This window comes from Dromiciops gliroides, chromosome X, assembly GCF_019393635.1.
Source record: "Dromiciops gliroides isolate mDroGli1 chromosome X, mDroGli1.pri, whole genome shotgun sequence".
In the NCBI taxonomy this organism is placed as follows: Eukaryota; Metazoa; Chordata; class Mammalia; order Microbiotheria; family Microbiotheriidae; genus Dromiciops; species Dromiciops gliroides.
This window is the reverse complement of record NC_057867.1, coordinates 73,179,671-73,199,306: the sequence shown is the minus strand read 5'-3', so window position 1 is coordinate 73,199,306 and position 19,636 is coordinate 73,179,671. Positions and strand designations below refer to the sequence as shown.

The 19,636-nt window shown below is 38.7% G+C and overlaps 1 protein-coding gene across 2 annotated transcripts in view; it reads right to left on the bottom strand.

Moving 5' to 3' along the window:
* KLHL4 (kelch like family member 4) overlaps positions 1–19,636 on the bottom strand; it is a 163,308-nt gene that overhangs the window by 35,552 nt on the left and 108,120 nt on the right. For both annotated transcript variants that reach the window (XM_043974797.1, XM_043974798.1), the window contains 4 exons: positions 10,995–11,168; positions 10,307–10,443; positions 8,566–8,762; positions 3,892–4,104 (listed from right to left, as the gene is read on the bottom strand). In XM_043974797.1, the coding sequence (XP_043830732.1) occupies positions 3,892–4,104; positions 8,566–8,762; positions 10,307–10,443; positions 10,995–11,168 (721 nt within the window). The remainder of the gene's footprint in view (positions 1–3,891; positions 4,105–8,565; positions 8,763–10,306; positions 10,444–10,994; positions 11,169–19,636) is intronic.

Below are 19,636 nucleotides of genomic sequence, written 5' to 3'. Positions count from 1 at the left end.
GGAAGATGACTGTTGGGGCCCCTTAAGTCCCCTCTTTTCCAGGATAAACATCTCTAATTCCTTCCGCATATCCCCACATGGCATCCCAAGGCCAACATTCCATGACCCTCTGCTAGACTCTTTCCAGATTATTAATGTCCTTCTTAAAATGCCATGCTCAAAAGTGAACACAGAACTCTCAATATGAGCCAAAGAGGATAGAGTACTGAGCAACAGGAATGCTCTGCTACCACCCTAAGTCTGGGCACTGCTATACTTTGACACATCTGTGATATCACTGATGTGGGTCGTCTTTCCCACAGTTCAGAGCACTGTTCATTCACCCACTCTTCATTGTGTGGCCCTTGATCAAGCCTTCACAGAAATCTCCCATAGGTTGTTGAACCCCCATGTCAGGAGTTTGTCTCTAGATTTTTTGACATGGGGTGGGCAGTAATGAGACATGTAGGATTTTCATCAGTTAAACCTCACTCTTTTTCAGCTTGTATAGCTCTCTGATGTCATCCTTTAAGCCACTTCTCCTGTATGATTACTCAATGATAATGTGTTGCAGCCTACTCACGCCCACCATGAATCGCTCCATTGCCCTTTGGATGACTCATAACTTTAATTTTTCTGAGACTGTGCTATTCTATGACTCACTGCCATACAACTTCACTAAAAGAATAATAATATCAAAAAGTTGGGCCTTTCAGCTGGAAGATTAAGGACATTAAAAACATTGCTCAGTTCCAATCAACTACTCTCCTCCTCCTATTCAATTCTTGGGCCACTTCGCTGTTCATCCACAGTGTCTGTCACAGATATAGTTATTGGGGCAGCTAGATGGCACAGTGGATAGAGCACCGGCCCTGGATTCAGGAGGACCTGAGTTCAAATCTGGCCTCAGACACTTAACACTTACTAGCTGTGTGACCCTGGGCAAGTCACTTAACCCCAATTGCCTCACTAAAAACCAACCCCCCCCCAGATATAGTTATAACAATAAACCACCTCTATAGGGTATCTATCCACATATATATCACAATAATCTAGAAAATAAGCTTTCTTCATCCACTTAGGTTTTTTTTAATATGGATGGTTAGGCTGAACTCTTGAGTGATTCTGAATCTTAGTTTAGGAGGTTCTTCAATATTCTGGTTCTAGATATAATAAGCACAATGTCATCTGCAAATGGGAGCATGTAGAAGACCTCATCATCTCCAGAGAGTCCTCTTCCATTTTGCTCTGAACTGGATATCGTCCATGAGAGTGGAAAATGCCTTTGGCAAACGTATATTTCTGTATTTTATGTCTCATTTTATATCTGTAATCAGAGGGTTGGGAAAGAGGTTATCTCTATTCTTTAATCTTTCAAAAAATCTGGGATGATTTGGCCATGTGCATTGGCGACACCATACTGGAGGAGGGCCTCTAAGTCAGCATTTTATTTGACTGAAATCATAGTCAACAAACAATATACACAGTGGGATCCTGTATTTTCTACAACTTTCAGTCAGTTGTAATTGCCTGAATTTATTCTCTATAAATTATATTATCTCCAATTATATTCCCTATAAACTTTCAGTCAATGTGATTGTAAAGAAGTGTTCTGCTGTGAATATAATTTGTCAAAGCTTTCCTCTTCCTTTCTTATACCTTCACCAATAATGGCCTTTCTCTCTGTGTAGCAGACTATTAGCACAGCAGATGATTCTTAGAAAGATTGTATAGAGATGGGAAAGTAGGCCTACCGGGCAGGTCTTACTGATTTTATCTCTGTTCCCTTGTTTTGTTTGTGTGTGGTTTCCTCTCAAGTTTTAGTTGTCTTGTCAGTCAACAAGTTTTTATGAAGCACCTACCATGTACCAGGCCCTGTCCAAAGCATAGAAGAAAAGGTCATAGAAAAAAAGGCAAAAGATAGTCCTGGCTCTCTTGTAGTCTAATGGGGGAGACAACACACAAACGTATATGTATATATAGAAGATAAACTGGAGATGATCAAAAGAGAAAAAGCACTAGTATTATGGGGATCGGTAAAAGCTTCCTTTAAAAGGCAGGATCTTAGCTGAGACCTGGAGGAAGCCAAGAGGCAAAAATGAGGAGGGAGAACATTTCAGGCATATGGGACAGCCAGTGAAAATGCCCAGAGCTGACGGATGGAGTATCTAGACTGAGGAACAGCAAGGAAGTCAGTGTCACTGAATCAGAGAGTATATGGAGGGAGGGAACATGTAACATAGAAGAAGACTAGAAAAGAATGGGCCAAGTTATGGAAGGCTTTAAAAGCCAAGCAGGGTTTCTTTTATTTGATCCTGGAAGCCAAAGGGAGCCACTGCAGTTGTCTGAATTAGAGGTGGGGGGTGGGGTGGGATGGTACATGGTCAAACTTGCACTTTAAGAAGATCAGTTTGGCAACTGAACGGAAGCTAAACTGGAGTAGGGAGAGATTTGAGGCAGAAAGACAAAGTAGCAGACTATTCCAATAGTCTGGATAATTTATTCCTTAAATCCCTCAATATTTTGTCAGTTCTAGCACAGACCTCTTTTGTGTACATTCAGTCTACTATAGCTGTGTCTCTCATCTTTATTTAGTAACATTTCTACTTCTGGAGGCTTACATTATATAACTGGTGGTAGATTCCAAATGTGGCAGTTCCATTGTCATTAATGGACAAAAGAGTTCATTATAGAAATCTTTATAGATTAATTATATTTTCATCTGTTTGTTGAACTTCCATTTTTATCTTTAAATGCTCTCATGATTATCTGGCTTAAATGGACCTCTTGTCAAAGTTTCCACACATTTCTTTTTTTTCTCCATTGCAAGTAGCCAATTTATGAGGTAGTACTGCTTACCCATCTACTCTACCTATTACTCTAGAGGTGTCAAATTTGACACCTGTTGAACTCTAATGCATCCCAAACTAGGTTAAAATGTAATTGGGAAGTGTTTAACAAAATAAATAAAAATAAAATGCAACACAGATAATGCTAATTTGTGGTTTTCTCAGTTAATAGCTTGCAGAGATCCATTTCTATTTGAGTTTGACACAACTGTATTCTTGCATTATCCCTTTCATAACATTTTTTTTTAAAATTTGCAGGGCAATAAGGGTTAAATGACTTGCCCAGGGTCACACAGCTAGCAAGTGTCAAGTATCTGAGGCTGGATTTGAACTCAGGTCTTCCTGAATCCAGGGTTGGTGCTTTATCCACTGCAACACCTAGCTGACCCCCCCCCATAACATTTTACAAATACATTCATTTTGTATTTTAAATCAGGTTGCCCTTGGCTGCCATTATCTTTCTGCTTGGCAAAAAGATACAGTGTTTGCCAGCTGAGGAAGTTTCTAAGTTAGTTGTGGCAACTGATTTATGCCAGGTACAACTGCTTAAGTAAAAGTAAAAATGAGTCTGTATTAATCTGTTCTTTTATCCATTTACCATTTGCTTTCCCATCGACTGTTTAAAAAAAAATTAGGAGAGGTTGAAGGTACTTCAATTATGTACTGTATCTTTTCACTTCTATTCTTTCATCTAACTTGGTATTAATTTGAATTTTTGTTCATTCAAGCTGGTGATCTATACGTAGACAGTTGATTCATAAAAGTTTCCTACATCAGTAGGCATTTGTTTTCTTCCAGTTAAAATAAATCATTATGTCTTCCTCACTATAAGTCTTTATGCACACTAAGATTTGCATCAGTTTTTCTGGCTGCCACAGCATAGCTGATTCATATAGACCTTGCATTCTACTAAAACTCCAATTTTTTTCAGATGATCTATATTATATTTGTCAAGTTGATTATTTGAACCTACACTTAGCCCTCTTAAATTCCATCTTATTAAAATTTAGATGGATTACTGTTTGGGAATTATGAATTGAGTTATATGCATGGATTTCCTTACCTGTGGTGGAAGTAATGGCAATCTAATTAATGACAGGAGCATTCCCAGGTGTTGCTGTCTGTTCTGAAAATCATGCTTCACCCATATCATTAAAGCATGGAATATAGCTTCTTCATCTGGTACATTAATGTCATCACTAGACAGGAGCTTTGCAATTTCATTAGCTGGAAGCAAGAGAAATTCCTGGTTTTTTGTCACCTCTACGAAGTGTTCCTAAAAAAAGAAGTTCTTTTTAGTAAGACTAAATCCATTTGAACTCCACATCAAAATAGTATGTCTCAAAACAGTTCATAGGATTAAGCCCCTGTGGTTGATATAATCAATCCAATTTTAGAAGCAGGGAAATGAAGGCAAAGGATGAAAACTTACACTGATCATCTGATCCATGGAGAACAGGCTTATATAGGAATCTATGAGTGGAATCCTATGTCCCATAAGTTTATCTGGAAGATGAGGACAAATCCTATATTCTCCACCCCTCTTCCCATCCCTTATACGTATACCTAAGAAGTGCTTGAGCTAGCAACAGTGTGAACGGTTAAGGGTTGGAATCTAAAGCAAATGCCTTTGACCCTTTCCGTAACATCATAGCAGAACTTCATGAAGTCACAGTCAGTTAATAAACATGTATTAAATACTTGCTATGTACCATTCCCTGTGCTAAGTGATGAGGATCCAAAAAGAGGCAAAGGACAGTGCCTGCTTTTGAGCTCACAATCCAATTGGGAAGCCAAAAAGCAAACAGAAATAAAAAGACAAAAATAAATAAAAATATAAATACCAAAAGCTGTATACAGGATGAAAGGGGAATAATTAACCGAGGGAGGGCCCTGGAATGAAGAGGGGCTGGGTAAGGCTTCCTGTGGAAGCTGGGATTTTAGGCAGAGATGAGGAAGGAGAGAGCACTCTAGGCATAAGGGACAGCCAGAGAAAATGCCCAGAGCTGAAAGGGGAAGTGTCTTGTGATACCGGCCTCACTGGATTGAAGAGTATGGGCTGGTCCTTGCATGACACATTTTGTCTCTGTCCTTAGATCCAGTCCAGTAGGACTGATTACAGTGTGCGACCTCTGGGCATTGATTTCAAAAGGTCAGGTTCATGACAAACATTTGCATGCAGGTCCTATAGCTTATGTTCTATCCTATAGTACCAGCTTGTATAGAAAGAATATGTAATGTAGAATTGGGGGATGGGGGAGGAGTTCCACATAGGATCCTCTATTACTCAGTCATTAAATATTTATTCAAGACTCGGGTCCTACAGATTCAAGAAATGTGAACCCTAGGAATGTGGAGGTATGACTAAGCACAATGGAATGAGAGGTTTGGGTGTCACCACTACTAGGTCTATGCTCTCTGCATCTCACACTACGGTCTTTTGATTAGTAAAAAAGTGCTCTTTTGGGGGCAGCTAGGTGGCGCAGTGGATAAAGCACCGGCCCTGGATTCAGGAGTACCTGAGTGTCAGACACTTGACACTTACTAGCTGTGTGACCCTGGGCAAGTCACTTAACCCTCATTGCCCCACCAAAAAAAAAAAAATAAACAAAAAACAAAAAGGTGCTCTCTGTACAGTTTTCATAAAGGAGACCATGCACAAAAGGGCTAAGTTTCTTTCTTTATTGTATTACTCATTTCCTTATTATTTTACTCATTGAGTAAATGAGGTAATAAGAAGAGATGCTAAAGTACTTTAAAACATTAAAATCTCTATATAAGTGGAAGAGATTATTAATATTTAATTTAATTTTAAAGTTGTGTTGATAACTTTTGCTTATACATAACAGTTTTTTTAGTTATACTCTCTACTTCCTTCCTACCCACTGAGTCTACCACAGCAACCCCTTGTAACAGAGAAAAACACTTCAGCAAAAGCAACCAACACAATGACCACATCTGTCATTATATGTAGCATCCTATACCCATAGTCCTCCACTTCTCCAAGAAAAGGATGGAGGTCCATTTGTGGAAGGTACTATTATGATGAAAGTGGTTTGTAATATTGTCTGCCAAGAGCTTGAGCAGTGGAGGAGGGCACTAGGTTCAACTAAGTCATATCAACTGGATAAATGATGTTTGGATGCTTGTATATTAGCCTAAATAAAAATAATTTACTTAAGTCAGACTGCACATGCACAGTACCTCAATATAAGAAATTGCAGAGAATCTTTCAATTAAGTTTAAAGGCTATGATATAAACTGCCTCCATCCTGGAGTACAATTTTACTTGTCATTTTGGGAGAAACCCCATTGCTTGCTCCATCTTAAATATAGTCCTTGCCACTGTTGTGGTTCCTACTCAATTTTGTCTCTCTAGCACATCGATTTCATGAGACTCATTCAGTCATTAGAGTACCCTTTGTGAAATTCTCTGTCAGTAACATTAGAATTGTAATTAAATACATAAAGAAGTTTTGAATTCTTTCTCGACACCAAACAATACATCACAAACACTTCATTACGGCATGTCTCTTGGTTATTTCGACAGTGAGCACAATATGGACAAAAATAACTGGGGTGGGGCGGGATTAAAGAGGACACCAGCATTGCATTTTAATGCACATCCTGCTTCAACACTGTTTCAGTCACATAATAGGAAAAGGAAGACAAATCCATTTGGAGCTACAGAAATAAACTCAAGCTGTTTATCAGAAAATGTTTTGTCTGCTAGAGTCAGATACCAGGCAGGAAACCGTTAATACTCAAGCTTTAAGAACTGAAGTAATCTCTCAGGAAGTTCTCATGTTTGGCTTTTGTGGCGGGGTTTGTCGTCGAACTATCTAACTGCTCTTTCTTTAGATTATAAGGAATCAGCATTTAGGGCAGAGTGATAAAAATAGCCTCTTTAAATGACACATTTTCAAATTTGAGCCCATCACAAGGCAATTCTACTCACAGCGTCATTGTCTCCTGAAGTGCCTTGGACAGTTCATATCTGCGACAGTCTCCATGAAAAAGACAGTCTCTAACCCACTGCAGAGAATTTTTGTCTTTGTTAAGTATAGTCCACAGCCCTAGAGAAACACTCCCATTTGGTTAAATGAATGAAAACAGAGATGGTGGCTGAAATGGTTTTAAAGCCTTAACACCTCTCTCAACATCAACAGCAATGCAATTCCTTTGGTTAACATATCTAAGTAGAAATCTTTTGGGTTTCCTTTCATATGTGTTCCTTCACCTTTAGCTCCAGTAGTATCTTTCACTTTGTTTTACTCTGAAGAAAAAGAAAGAACAAACACTACTGGAATTTTTCCTATCCTGAAATATTTATCTCTTGATTTGGTTTCAGAGCAGGACCTCCTTTGTCTATGTCATTCAACAGAGAGTTATTTCTTTTCACTGGTTTAGGGAAAGATTTGTATTTGTGGTAATGTTGTATTGGATTTTCCTTGTTTAGGTTCTCTCTCTGCTCCCACCACATACTACATATTTTGTTTTACTTTCTACAATTTGACTGAAGGGAGAAATTTTATAGGCAATGAAAATCCTTTGGGTACCATTTCATATAAATATGTAATTGACCGTTCCTACTCTTCATGGGATTAATAGGACTTTAGAATTACTGAAGGACTGATTTATCAGCTCTTTGTAGCTACCCAGATAATTCGTTTTATTTTATATTATTATAAAACATACAGAAAAATACTTTCAGAAATCCAAATTGGGTATTTCTGAACTCATCTCTGTTGGTATCAATCTAGTCATACTATTATAGTTTCTTACTTTAAAAAAAGAAGACAAAAAAGGGAAAATAACCGTCACTTTCAGAAACTATCCCCAAATGTAAAATTTGAAATGTTATAAAACTGTTAAAATCAGGGCCTACAAAAATAACTTCTTGGTATATACGCAGTTCACATCCTAGTTCTGCCACTATATGACTTCAAGTGAGTCATTTATTTTTCTATGCCTCAGTTTCACCCTCTGCAAAATGAAGGGCACTAGATAAGATGATCTACAATTTCCCTTTCAGCTCTAGGTCTTTTATGCTAGGGAAAAATATGCTTTTGCCAAGAGAATCACTTAATGGTGCATACCCTTGGACTCAGTGTTACTATCACTAGGCCCCACAAATTAGACTTTTTAAAAGTATTTACAATACTACTGTATGGTAAAAAAGTGACATGAGGGATGGTTTTAGAGAAACCTGGGAAACGTGAACTGAAGCAGAACCGGGAGAACAACTCTTATAACACTAACAATGTTGGAAAGACAAACAATTTTAAAAGACTTAGGAGTTCTAATCAAATTCAGTGATCACCCACAATTCCAGAGGACCCATTTCCTGAGGGAGAAGTGATGGATTTGGAATGAAGTATTAAAACGTACATTTTTGGATTTGGCCAATATGGCAGTTTACTTTGCTTGAATATACATCCATACATTCTGGTGATAATGTTTGTTACAAGAACTTTTGTTTTTTTCCCAATCGGTGTGGGGAGGAAGGGATAAAAAACCAGGTTTTTGTTTGCTGAAAAAAATAAACTGAAAAAATAAAAAGAAACATGCCTTTGCACGGTTTAGGTTGAGATTATGCTGGGACTTTGGTTTTTGCAAAGTGTAGGTCCAAAATTGGGGTGTAGGTAGTTGGCATGATGAAAAACCCCACAAAGGAGCATGTGGTACACCCTGCTAAAATCATGGCAAAAGAAATGAAGAAGACTATTATGCTTACCATGGTGTAGTCATGTGCCACCTTTAGGAGATACATGCATCCCTGTGCATCGCCAAATGAGCGGATCCCTAAGCAGTTGGAGGGATGGAGCTGCTTGATGAGGAAATTGCAGCACACTTCAATGACTTGAGAAAGTTGGAGAAGACAGGCTGCTGACAGTAGATTTTCTATGGTGTCTTCCTTTAATTCTAAGACACCTAAGATATAAAAATATATATAATATATAAAAATATGTGTATATGTACATGTATATGTATACACACACACATACATAAGAATTGGTTCTAAAGGATATTTAGCCTAGAGTAGAAGTTCTCCAAGGACAAGCTAGCTGTTTTCAAGTTTTTGAAGGGCTGTCAAGAGGAAGCAGGATTATTAGACTTGGCCCAAGAAGGGAGACCCAGGAGAAATGGGTAAAAGTTTCAAAATGGCAGATTTAGGTTCAAGGTATGACAAAACTTCCTAACAGTGGGGTGGCAGAGTGGAAATAACATTGGTTTTGGAGTCAGAGGGCTTGGATTCAAAACGCACCTTTGTCATTTACTACCTGTCTGACCCTGAACAAGTAACTATACCTCTCTGGGCCTCGGTTTCTACATCAATGAAATGACAGGGTTGGAGTAGATGGCCTCAAAGGTCCTTCCAGCTCTAAATCAATGATTCTAGAACTATCCCAAAGTAGAATGGGGGATTCCCCTGTCACTGGCAGACTTCAAGTAGAGGTGTGTTGCAATGGATGGCAGCTAGAGTCCCTGTCAACTCTGAAACTTCGTGATCCTGACTTTTTGCATGGTGGGAGAAGTTAGATGTATAAATCACTGTTGCCAAAGTATTATACACTGGACTAAATGAGTTCGTTGGAAGTGAATACAGATTTAATATTCCAAAGGAGAAAAAGGAATAAATATTTAGCATAGGACTCAACCCAGTTTTTTTAGGCAAGACTGCATCTAAATAATTATAGAGAGGTAGGTCCCTAGAGTTTTATACAAGACATAAAATGTCTCCCTGTTTTATACTACACCGTGTATTATCTGTTCCTTGTCTATATATTAAATATCTGTAATCCAAGAATCTGTAATTAGGAACTACTTCCAACATTCTTCATAGTACTTGGATATGTTATTGTTGTTGTTCAGTTGTATCCGACTCTTCATGACCCTGTGGACCATAGCACATCAATGTTGTCCATGGGGTTTTCTTGGCAAAGATACTGGAGTGATTTGCCATTTCCTTCTCCAGTGGGTTAAGGCAAACAGAGTTTAAGTGACTTGCTCAGGGTCATACAGCTAGTAAGTATCTAAGGCTGGATTTAAACTCAGGTCTTCCTGACTCTATCCACTACGCCATCTTGCTGCCTTCATTTGGATATGTACTCTTATAATAATGAGAATCCACCTGATATAGCAGAAAGGATCCTAGAGTTAGGGTCATGAAACCTGAATTCAAATTTTGCTCTGCCTGTTCCTCCCTGGACAAGCCATTTCATCTCTCTGGGCCTTAGTATCTTCCTCTGTTGGCCAAGATGGCCTCTAGAGCTCCTCCTAGCTCTAAATGTGCTGTGGTCCTATAAGGTGGGGAAGCAGAAGCCACATGCAAACAGATATTTCATTACCAGTCCTCTAAGTGATTGAGACTCCATGAACTGGTGCCAAAAGATGATCTGATCTGTTGTGTGGGGGAAAGAACAAAGCTTTGATCCCTGCTTTTAACTCTGGGGACTTGGTGAAGTGGTGGTTACCTGTGTAAGCATAGTGCACCAAAGCTTTCAGCGCATCTGGGTCTATTCCCTCCATCTTGATCTCCTCTTGTTTGGCTTCCAGCACGTCATTAGTAAACATTGCAGCAAAATAGTCTGATGCAGCACTCAGAACCAGCCTTGAAACAGAAATATTTCAGAAGTAGTTTGATTAATCTATCATATTATTGGAAAGCATAAAATTCTAATCTAGAACATAGGTGAAGCTACCTTCCACACAATACTCTGTGGGCTGTGAAAGTGTTCAATGAATGTCAAAAGGGAAATTAAGAATGTAGGCTCTAACTGCTTTGAGACCTCTCTGAATCATGGTTGTTTTTTTTTTGTTCAAGCAATCAACGTGCATGTATTTTGTAACCATTATATGTCAGGCACTTTTCTTAAGCACTGGGGATACAAGCACAAAGAATGAAACTGTCTACTTGAAGGCCCTTTATTGGGGGAAAAATGGGCCTTCTGATTCAGGATCTTTTCAAAGCTATAAAAATCCCATATCCCCTTTTTCCAGGACTCCAGTTTGTTTGATATTCTAATTACTACCATAGCAAACCAGAAGTAACATTAAAGTATGCACTCTTTCCTCATTCTTGAGAATTCTTGCAATCTCCCTTCCCCTGCCTCCAATTCCCTCCCCACACTGAAACTGTTCAGCTCAAGTAGAGCAACAAACCTGTGGGCTGGGATTGTGTGATGTCCAGCAATGAGGAGCACATCACAGAGCTGTTTCTGCTGGAGGTAGTTCTCCATTTTGCGGATGGTCTGCTCTGCATGATTGGTGGATTGGAAGTACTCCTCAGATCTACCAGCATTCATTCCCAAGGCTGCACAGTTATTCACAGGCAAACTGAAAAGAAGATGATCAAGAAAAGGAATGGTATTTGCTGCATCTTTGTGTAAACAAATATTTCTTTTTCCCCTGGCAAGATTCCAAACAGCCAAGAAATACCAAAAATAATATTACAATTTCTTCCCAAAGCTTAATGTTTTTGCCCTGATCAATACCACAACTTCATATGAAGTAGAGTAGTTACAGTTACATTATGATTGGAAGGGAACCAAGAACAGATGATTCAAGTACATGGGTAATAGAAAGTTAAAAAAAAAACCTTCAAAAAGTGACTTTTTAAATCTTGTGGTGATTGTGAATGCTTTCTCCCAGATCTCTAAATATTTGGTGGAGCTGTGAATTATTCAAGTCATTCTGGAAACCAGTTTGGAATGATGCCCCCAAAGTCACTAAATTGTGCATACCCTTTGACCCAGTGAGAGCACTACCAGTCCTATATACCCCAATGAAATCAAAGACAGAGGGGCAGCTAGGTGGCACAGTGGATAGAGCACCAGCCCTGAAGTCAGGAGTACCTGAGTTCAAATCCGGCCTCAGACACTTAACACTTACTAGCTGTGTGACCCTGGGCAAGTCACTTAACCCCAATTGCCTCACTAAAAAAAAAGAAATCAAATACAGAGTAAAAGGTCCTATATGTACAAAAATATTTATAGAAACTCTTTTCACAGTAGCTTCAAACTGGAAACTAAGGTGCCTACCTCTTGGAAAATGGTTAAACAAACTATGGCATATGAACAGAACAGAATATATTCTGTCACATGAAATAATAAAATGGATCACTTCAGAAGAAACCAATACAAAATGATGTAAACAGAACTAAGAGATCGATTCATATGCTAACAATAACTTTGAAAGACTTTCAAACTCTTTTCACTGCAATGATGAACTACAAGTCAAGAGGATAAAGCATGCCACCTACCTCCTACTAGAGAGAGATGATGAGCTTAAACTGCTTCAGAAGGAGACATATGTTTTTGGACAAGGCCAGTATAGAAATGTTTTGCTGAATTATGTATTTGTTACAAGGGTTTTATTTTTTAAAAACTGTTCAACTGTGAGAGGGAGAGAGAATAAATGCTTGCAAAAATAAAGAAAATAAAGATTTATTTTAAAAGTTAGCCTCCCTCTGTGTAACAGGAGAAGTACTAACTTGGCTTAATTCAGTCAAATGAGAGAACAAAGGCATGAACCAAACCTTGTATTCATTTCCTCTGCTTTCGGACTTTGTTTTATCATATGGGAATTAAATGAAACCTTATCAGTGGCCTTTCTTACCTGCCTTCTACCACTCTTTACGATAGACCTTTTTAAACCTAGTTTACTTTAATGCTCCCTGGGCATAATAAATAGGCTAGAAAGCAATGAGCTTTTTTCGTATCCTCACTCTGTACATGGATTGGCCTGTTCTTTGCTCCTTCTTTCTTTACTCCAGTAGCCAATCTCCACAATTGAACTCAAGTGCTCTTCAGATTGCTAGTGTGTAAGATGGTGGCCTTTAGGGAGAAGGTATTCTGTAAATTCTTAATACAGTGAAGACTGCTGGAATTCTAGTCAAAGGGCTTGGCTGCAAATTGTAGCTCTGCCAGTTACTAGCTGTGTGACCTGTCAAGTCACTTAATCTCTGTCTACCTCAGTCTCCTCACCTGTAAAATGGGGATAATAATAGCACTTGCCTTCCAGAGTTGTTGTGAGCCTCAAATCAGATAATACTTGTAAAGCACTTTGTTAACCTTAAAGTGTTCTAGAAATGCTGGCTATTTTTAAATGCTCAAGATGACAATGGTAATACAAAGTGGTGGTTTTGTTGGTTTGTCTGTATTTGCTTCATCGGAGGGGTTAATGATAATAGATGGCAGTGAAAAGGTAAAATTGAACAACTTGTTTTTATTTTTTCTCTGCCAAGGTAAATGAACTTTAAACTGGTAAGAACAAAAATGGCCATAAGGGAATCGAGAGGCAAGAGAGGTAAAATGACAGTAAGAGAGAACCCAGCTGTCCTTCATATAGTCGCTTCACTCTACCCTGATGAACTAGCCCATTGTATGCATTTTATTTGGGAGATTTACAAAAAAGCCATAGACAATAATCATACAGGATAAGAAGGTACAATGGGCCATGATCTGCACTGGGGAGGGAGTACCTACACCAGTGAGAATCACGTGTCCTTTGAAATATGGAAATGTAGCAGGTTGATTTATGGAAGGCAAAAATTTGACTGCCATAAAGAAAGCATGAGCACTCGAAATGATATGGAGGTTATATAGGTGAGAAAGAACTCAAAGTGCAACTAATATATTCATCTAAATATATGAAAATGGGTAAACAAAGAACTCATTGGTGTAGGACCTCTTAAACTATGACTGCCTCAATTCATTTCATAGCTCGAGCTTTGTGCTTTCTAAGACATTTCTTAGGATGTGTTTATATAAAAATATTTATTTCTTAGTATTCTCTAACTGCAAGTACCATCCTTGCTCTAAGGGATGCAGATGAATTGTTATTGCTTGCCACAGAATGATACACACGTACACACATTTATATATAGATATATTAATAATTAAGATTTTCCTCTTCTTGTTAAGATGTCTGCATATTAGAAGTTTATTCCCTCTCCCTTAGAAAAGTTGAGTTAGCATTCTTATGTAGAATCCCAAGGGAAAAAGTTATAAACACATCCATTTGAGATTCTTCATTTCTCACTCGAGAAAACAATTCACAGCCATCTTCCATGCATTTTTCCTGAACTCTGTGAGAAGACCCATGTCCATATTAATTGGCAAATATACTGTATGCCTATGTAGTTATACTTGTTTCTTTTGCTTTAATCCCTCAAACCATCTTACAAGGCCTCCCTTTGTTTTATACCTTAATAGAGAAGTGTCCAACTAGACCCAACTGGCCCATAAAGCCCTTGGGCTCATAGATAAAAGCTTCCATATCCCTCTTATTGGATAATTTTGAATAAAAGGGAAATATTTCAGTGCCACTTTCTTGTCCTAATCAAATAATTACTATGCTCAAAGATCCCAAAGCATAGATATGTAAATAGAGGTAACAGGTAACACCTTGCCCCCCCATCAAGGTAACACCTTGTCCTGGAACAACCCCAAAAGAAAAATCACCCGTAGCCCATGCCAGAGATGTGATTGTACCTATATTGAATGAGAAAGCTTGGAAAGCTAGCTTTGTAGTAGTCCCAACACCACTTCAGTCTACAAGCATGTTTGGAGGCCTGTAGCATTCTACTCCTGTCTCAAACTGGCAGAAAAGGCATATCTTTTTATAAATCTCCCTGGAGAGTTTACATGGATGCTTCCCTTTTCCCACTCTCTAGTGTAGATGCTGATTTGCCACATAATCAGTCATTTCAGGAGGCTTTTGTTGCTAAATGTAGACACACTCACAAAGAGAACTCCAGTTGACCTAATTTCCTCACACAATCGATCTAGACTAGAACGGCATCTTAGTGCTTGTCTAGTCCAACCAAGTACATAATCCCAACTATGACATTTAAGAGGAGTGTTCTTCCAGCCAATACTTGAACAACCCCAATAATGGGGAACTCACTTAGTTTACAAGGCAGCCCATTCTATTTTAAGACAGCTTTAATTGTAGAAAAGTTGTTCCTCATATTGTAACAAATTTTTTCTCCCCTGTGACATCCATTTAGATGATCTGAGGACTGGCTATCATTCCCCTTCCTGCTCCCCAACCTATGGAGTCACCAAGTCTTTTCTTCTGTAAGGTAAGTCATACACAGATCCCTCAACTGTCCTTAAACAAGTTTTAAGTTTCCTTATCATAGAACCCCTCCAGTTGTTTGTCAGTGACACTCCTAAGACCACAAACCAGTGTTTTATCATGTATAGGGAGGACAACTGATAATTACAGGGTATAGCAGAACTGTTATTATCTTTGTGTTGGGTTCTAGACTTCTCTTAATGTAACTGATTGAACAAACATTTGAAAGCCTAAGTTCACATTAGCTATTTTTGCTGCAATGGCACCCTGCTGATCTAGATAGAGTGTGTAGCTCTTTTTTCAGATGGTCTGCCAGATCTACCCCATCCTACAATGGTGCAGTTGATTTTTTGAACCTAAGTGCAGGACTTTATATTTATCCCCATAAATTCCATCTTGTGAGATGAACCTATTGTTCAAGCCTGTGAAGATCTCTTGCAAGTCTAATTTTGTTATCTAATGTACTAATTATCCTTCCTGAATTAGATTGCTACTCTATCTGCTCTGACATATTCTCTTGGCCATGGAAAGTCAGTCTATTGATATCTAATACCTGCTTTTAGTAAATGTCTGCAGGTTTTGACACTCCTAGACTGGCTGTTAAATGTTTTTGACTTAAGATTCTTCATTGTCAGATGTGATATGGTGACCACCCTACATCCTTACTCAGATGTCCTATGATATTTGGCAAGGAATCAGATGTAGCTTTGTAACATCACAGCTGTCTTGAACTGGTCTTTAAACTTTTTCCTATTGTCTGACTTTTGTCTTTAATTAAAGATATTTATTGATTTCTCATTTATACCTTGCCTTCCTTTCCAAATACATTCCCTTCTCTCTATCCTGCTAGCCACACTTATAACAAAATAAATAATTTTTAAGAGGGAAAAAAGCAATTCATTAAAACTAGCCAATATATTAATCAGATGTGACAATACGGAATGTTTCACACCCATTATCTCTTGCATCTTCAAAGAATGGAGAAAAGTACATTTTCTTATCTTTTTTGGAGGGACAAGATTGGTCATTATAATTATATACTGTATAGTTTCTTTTTGTTGTTTATTGCTGCAATTATTATGTATTTTGTTTTCCTGATTCTCCTTCACTCCACATAAGCTCATATGAATCTTCCCATGCATATCAGAATTTTTCATATTCATTGTTTCTCATGGTGCAGTAGTAATCTATTATGTACCATAATTTAATTAGTCATTTCCCAGTCATGGGCACATACTTTGTTCGCAGGCCTTTGCTATCATAAAAGTTCTGATATGAATATTTTGGTGTCTATGGGAATTTTCTTTCTATCTTTGACTTCCTTGTGGTATTTCTAGCAGTTGGATCTCTGAGTCAAAGGATATAGATATTTTAGTCACTTTCTTAGCATAATTCCAACTGCTTTCCAGAATAGTTGGACCATTTCATATCTTCTCAACTAGATTTTAAGCTCCTTAAGTACAGGGATGATGTCCTATAGTTCTTTATGCCCTCAGTAAAATATTTGCTCATTTGAAATTCAAGTAAATGTCAATCATTTAATTGCTCTATGCCTATGGTTTTCAAAGGGTGATCCAAGGATCCCCAAGACCCTTTCACGGGGTCTGTGAGGGAAAAGGTTCTATGAGGTCAAAATTATTCTCATGATAATATTAAGATGTTTTCATTTTTAAAAAGGTAAATATTGGTAATTATAACTCACATAAACAAAAGCTCTTGTGGGAATCCTTAATAATTTTTTTTTTGCGGGGCAATGGGGGTTAAGTGACTTGCCCAGGGTCACACAGCTGGTAAGTGTCAAGTGTCTGAGGCCAGATTTGAACTCAGGTACTCCTGAATCCAGGGCCGGTGCTCTATCCACTGCACCACCTAGCCGCCCCGGAATCCTTAATAATTTTTAAGGATATAAAGAGGTCCTGACACCACAAAGTTTAAGAACTGCTGCTCTACCTCTATCAACTTTGTTGTAGCAAAGCTTAAGGATATATTTGGAGGACAGAAGAACCATTTTCTAGTTTTAACTCCCATTACAAATGTAACCTGTTCCCAAAGTCCTGCCCTCTCATATGTCATCATGGTATGGGCATGATCCTGAATTCCCCCAGGTAAAGTGGAGTTGCCAGTAGGTCCTACTAACATAGAGGCTCCAAGTATAAGGCCCAGGGACCAGTGAAGCTAAGTACAGAAAGATTCATCACTGGGACAACTCCTAGCAGACAGAGTTGTCAGTGACAGCAATGCTCAAAGACTAAGTCAGAGAGAGGGAGTGATATGTATCTGTAGGAGTGCCCTTGTGCATAGGAGATGCTTAATTGAATGCTGGTTCACACCTCACTGGAACATTGAAGTATTCCACATGAAAAGGCCCATCTTAATCCAGAGTAATCTTTGAATGCAAAAGTTTAGCACCTCTTCTCTACTGACATTTCTTGTTCCAGTGGGCTATGTATATAACTTTGGTATGCTTGTGTGGTTACTTAACAATAAATACAATCATACCATGAGATGTTAGATTAATCAAAATATATTTAGCTCTTAGCCAGAGGCTGAACTCAGGATGGCATTTGAAATTGAGAGTGAGAAGAAAATTAAAATCTCCAAATCAATTGCCCAAGTCGATCCATCTTTGCCTATATACATGTTTGGAGTGGACTCTTAACTAAAATAAAAAAAGCAAAAGTAACCAAATAGAATTTTCTTAAATACTCATAGGTCACCACATAGCATACAAACCACATATCATTCAAGGAATCACCCAGCATTCAGAATGAACTAATAAGAAACTGAATGAGGTACATCATGGAGCTCTTCGAGCACAGATTGTTGGTTTCAACCTTATCACTTAAGCAAGTGCTGACATATGTTAGTGCTTACAGGAAGGTGGAAACTATTTTTGTTTTTTTTATACAACCAAGTAAAGCATGGTCAAAAAATAATGTACAAAATTCTCATTTGCTCAGACACTTGACACTTACTAGCTGTGTGACCCTGGGCAAGTCACTTAACCCTCATTGGCCCACAAACAAAACAAAACAAAACAAAACAAAAACAAACAAAAAATTCTCATTTGCCTGCCCCAGTAATACTGTAAAATGTTCATTTAACCCAAAGAATGTAAATAAAAAAGAGGTTAGGCAAGCTAAGTAATCTCAAATAAATGTGAGCATTTCATTTCTCCAGAGACTCACTCAATGAAATGAGTGTTGAGTTTAGTCGGAGATTCGGGATTCAAATTCTACCTCGGCTACTTTACTTCTACTTGTGGATCTTGAAAAAGTTAATTAAGCACTCTGGGCCTCAGTTTCCTTATCTTTAAAATGAAGGGAATTAGATTAAATGACTTCTCTTTAGTATTCCTACCCACTTTAAATCTGTTCGTGGTAAAGATCATCACTGTGAGGCATTACAGTAGTTAGATACACTCCTTTGCAGTCCTAGAAATGCTTTTGCCCCATCCATATTCACATAATATTAGGGAAGGTATGTTTTTATCACATACTTCCTTTTCTCATCTTTGGGAAAATTCAACTGAATTGAACAAGCATTTATTAGGAAGGAGCTTTTTATGTGTTAGTGTCTTAAGAGGGATTACCTACTACTGGAGATAATAAAATATTACAGAAAGACGTATAATACTAGAAAATCAAAGTGAGAGAGGGCAGTTATGTCTAGATCAGGAAGGGCTTCACAAAAAAGAGGATCTCTGAGGTGGGCCTTGCAGAGTTTCTTAGAAGTGGAGATGGGGGGGGGGTGCGGCGGCGCAGAGTGTACCTCTGACGTAGCAGGCAGCCTTTATAAAGACTTGGAGAAGAGAGACATAATATGGAATTTGGGGAACAGCTAGTAAACCACTTGGGGATGAGGAGTTTGTGAAGTCATATAAAATAATAAATAAGGTTGTGACAATTCATTAGGGAAGGCCTTCAATGCCAGAGTAACCCGATCGGATTTGTGGAAGATTATTTCAGCAGATAGATAGCAGATTGTAGAGGTGAGAGCCAACAACTTTTTGAAGAGAATCTAGGAAACAAGGAAACTGCAGTACCCCACGCACACCAGTAACTCACGTTACCACAAGTTGGAGGTGGAGGAAAGGAAGAGAGAGGTTGTTCTGACACTCATGACAAAACTGCCCAAAGTATCCACTGTCCGCGCCCTCCCCCCCTTACTTAAGAAAATGAGCAATCATTCATTTACCAGAGTCATTCACCAAGAGTTGAAGTTGAAGATCTTAGCAGATAACAGCCTTTCCTCAAGAGAGTCCTTCCAGAAATGGGTGGGAGGGGTGGAGTAGGAAGAGATAGGGGTGGGCGTGAGACCAGGGAAAACCCTCAACTGGTAGCCAATCATATGGTTCCTTCTTAGCCTATGGATTGGGGTAGGGGGGTTTTTGGACTCTTCTGTGCCTGCGCCATCTAACAAGCAAGCAAATGGCCGCTCCCTTACTCCCTCTTGGTGGTGGTGTTCTCCGGCTACACAGGGTCCTCTAGACAATCCAGTTCTATCTGATTCTATCCGAACCCATCCGAAAATTATTGGTATCGGGATTCAGGGCAGGGAGTCCCCTTAGGCTTTCTCAAGATGATTTCTGTGTTTCGAGGGCACCTAGGTGGCACAGTGGATAAAGCACCGGCCCTGGATTCAAGAGGACCTGAGTTCCAATCCGGCCTCAGACACTTGACACTTACTCTAGCTGTGTGACCCTGGGCAAGTCATTTAAC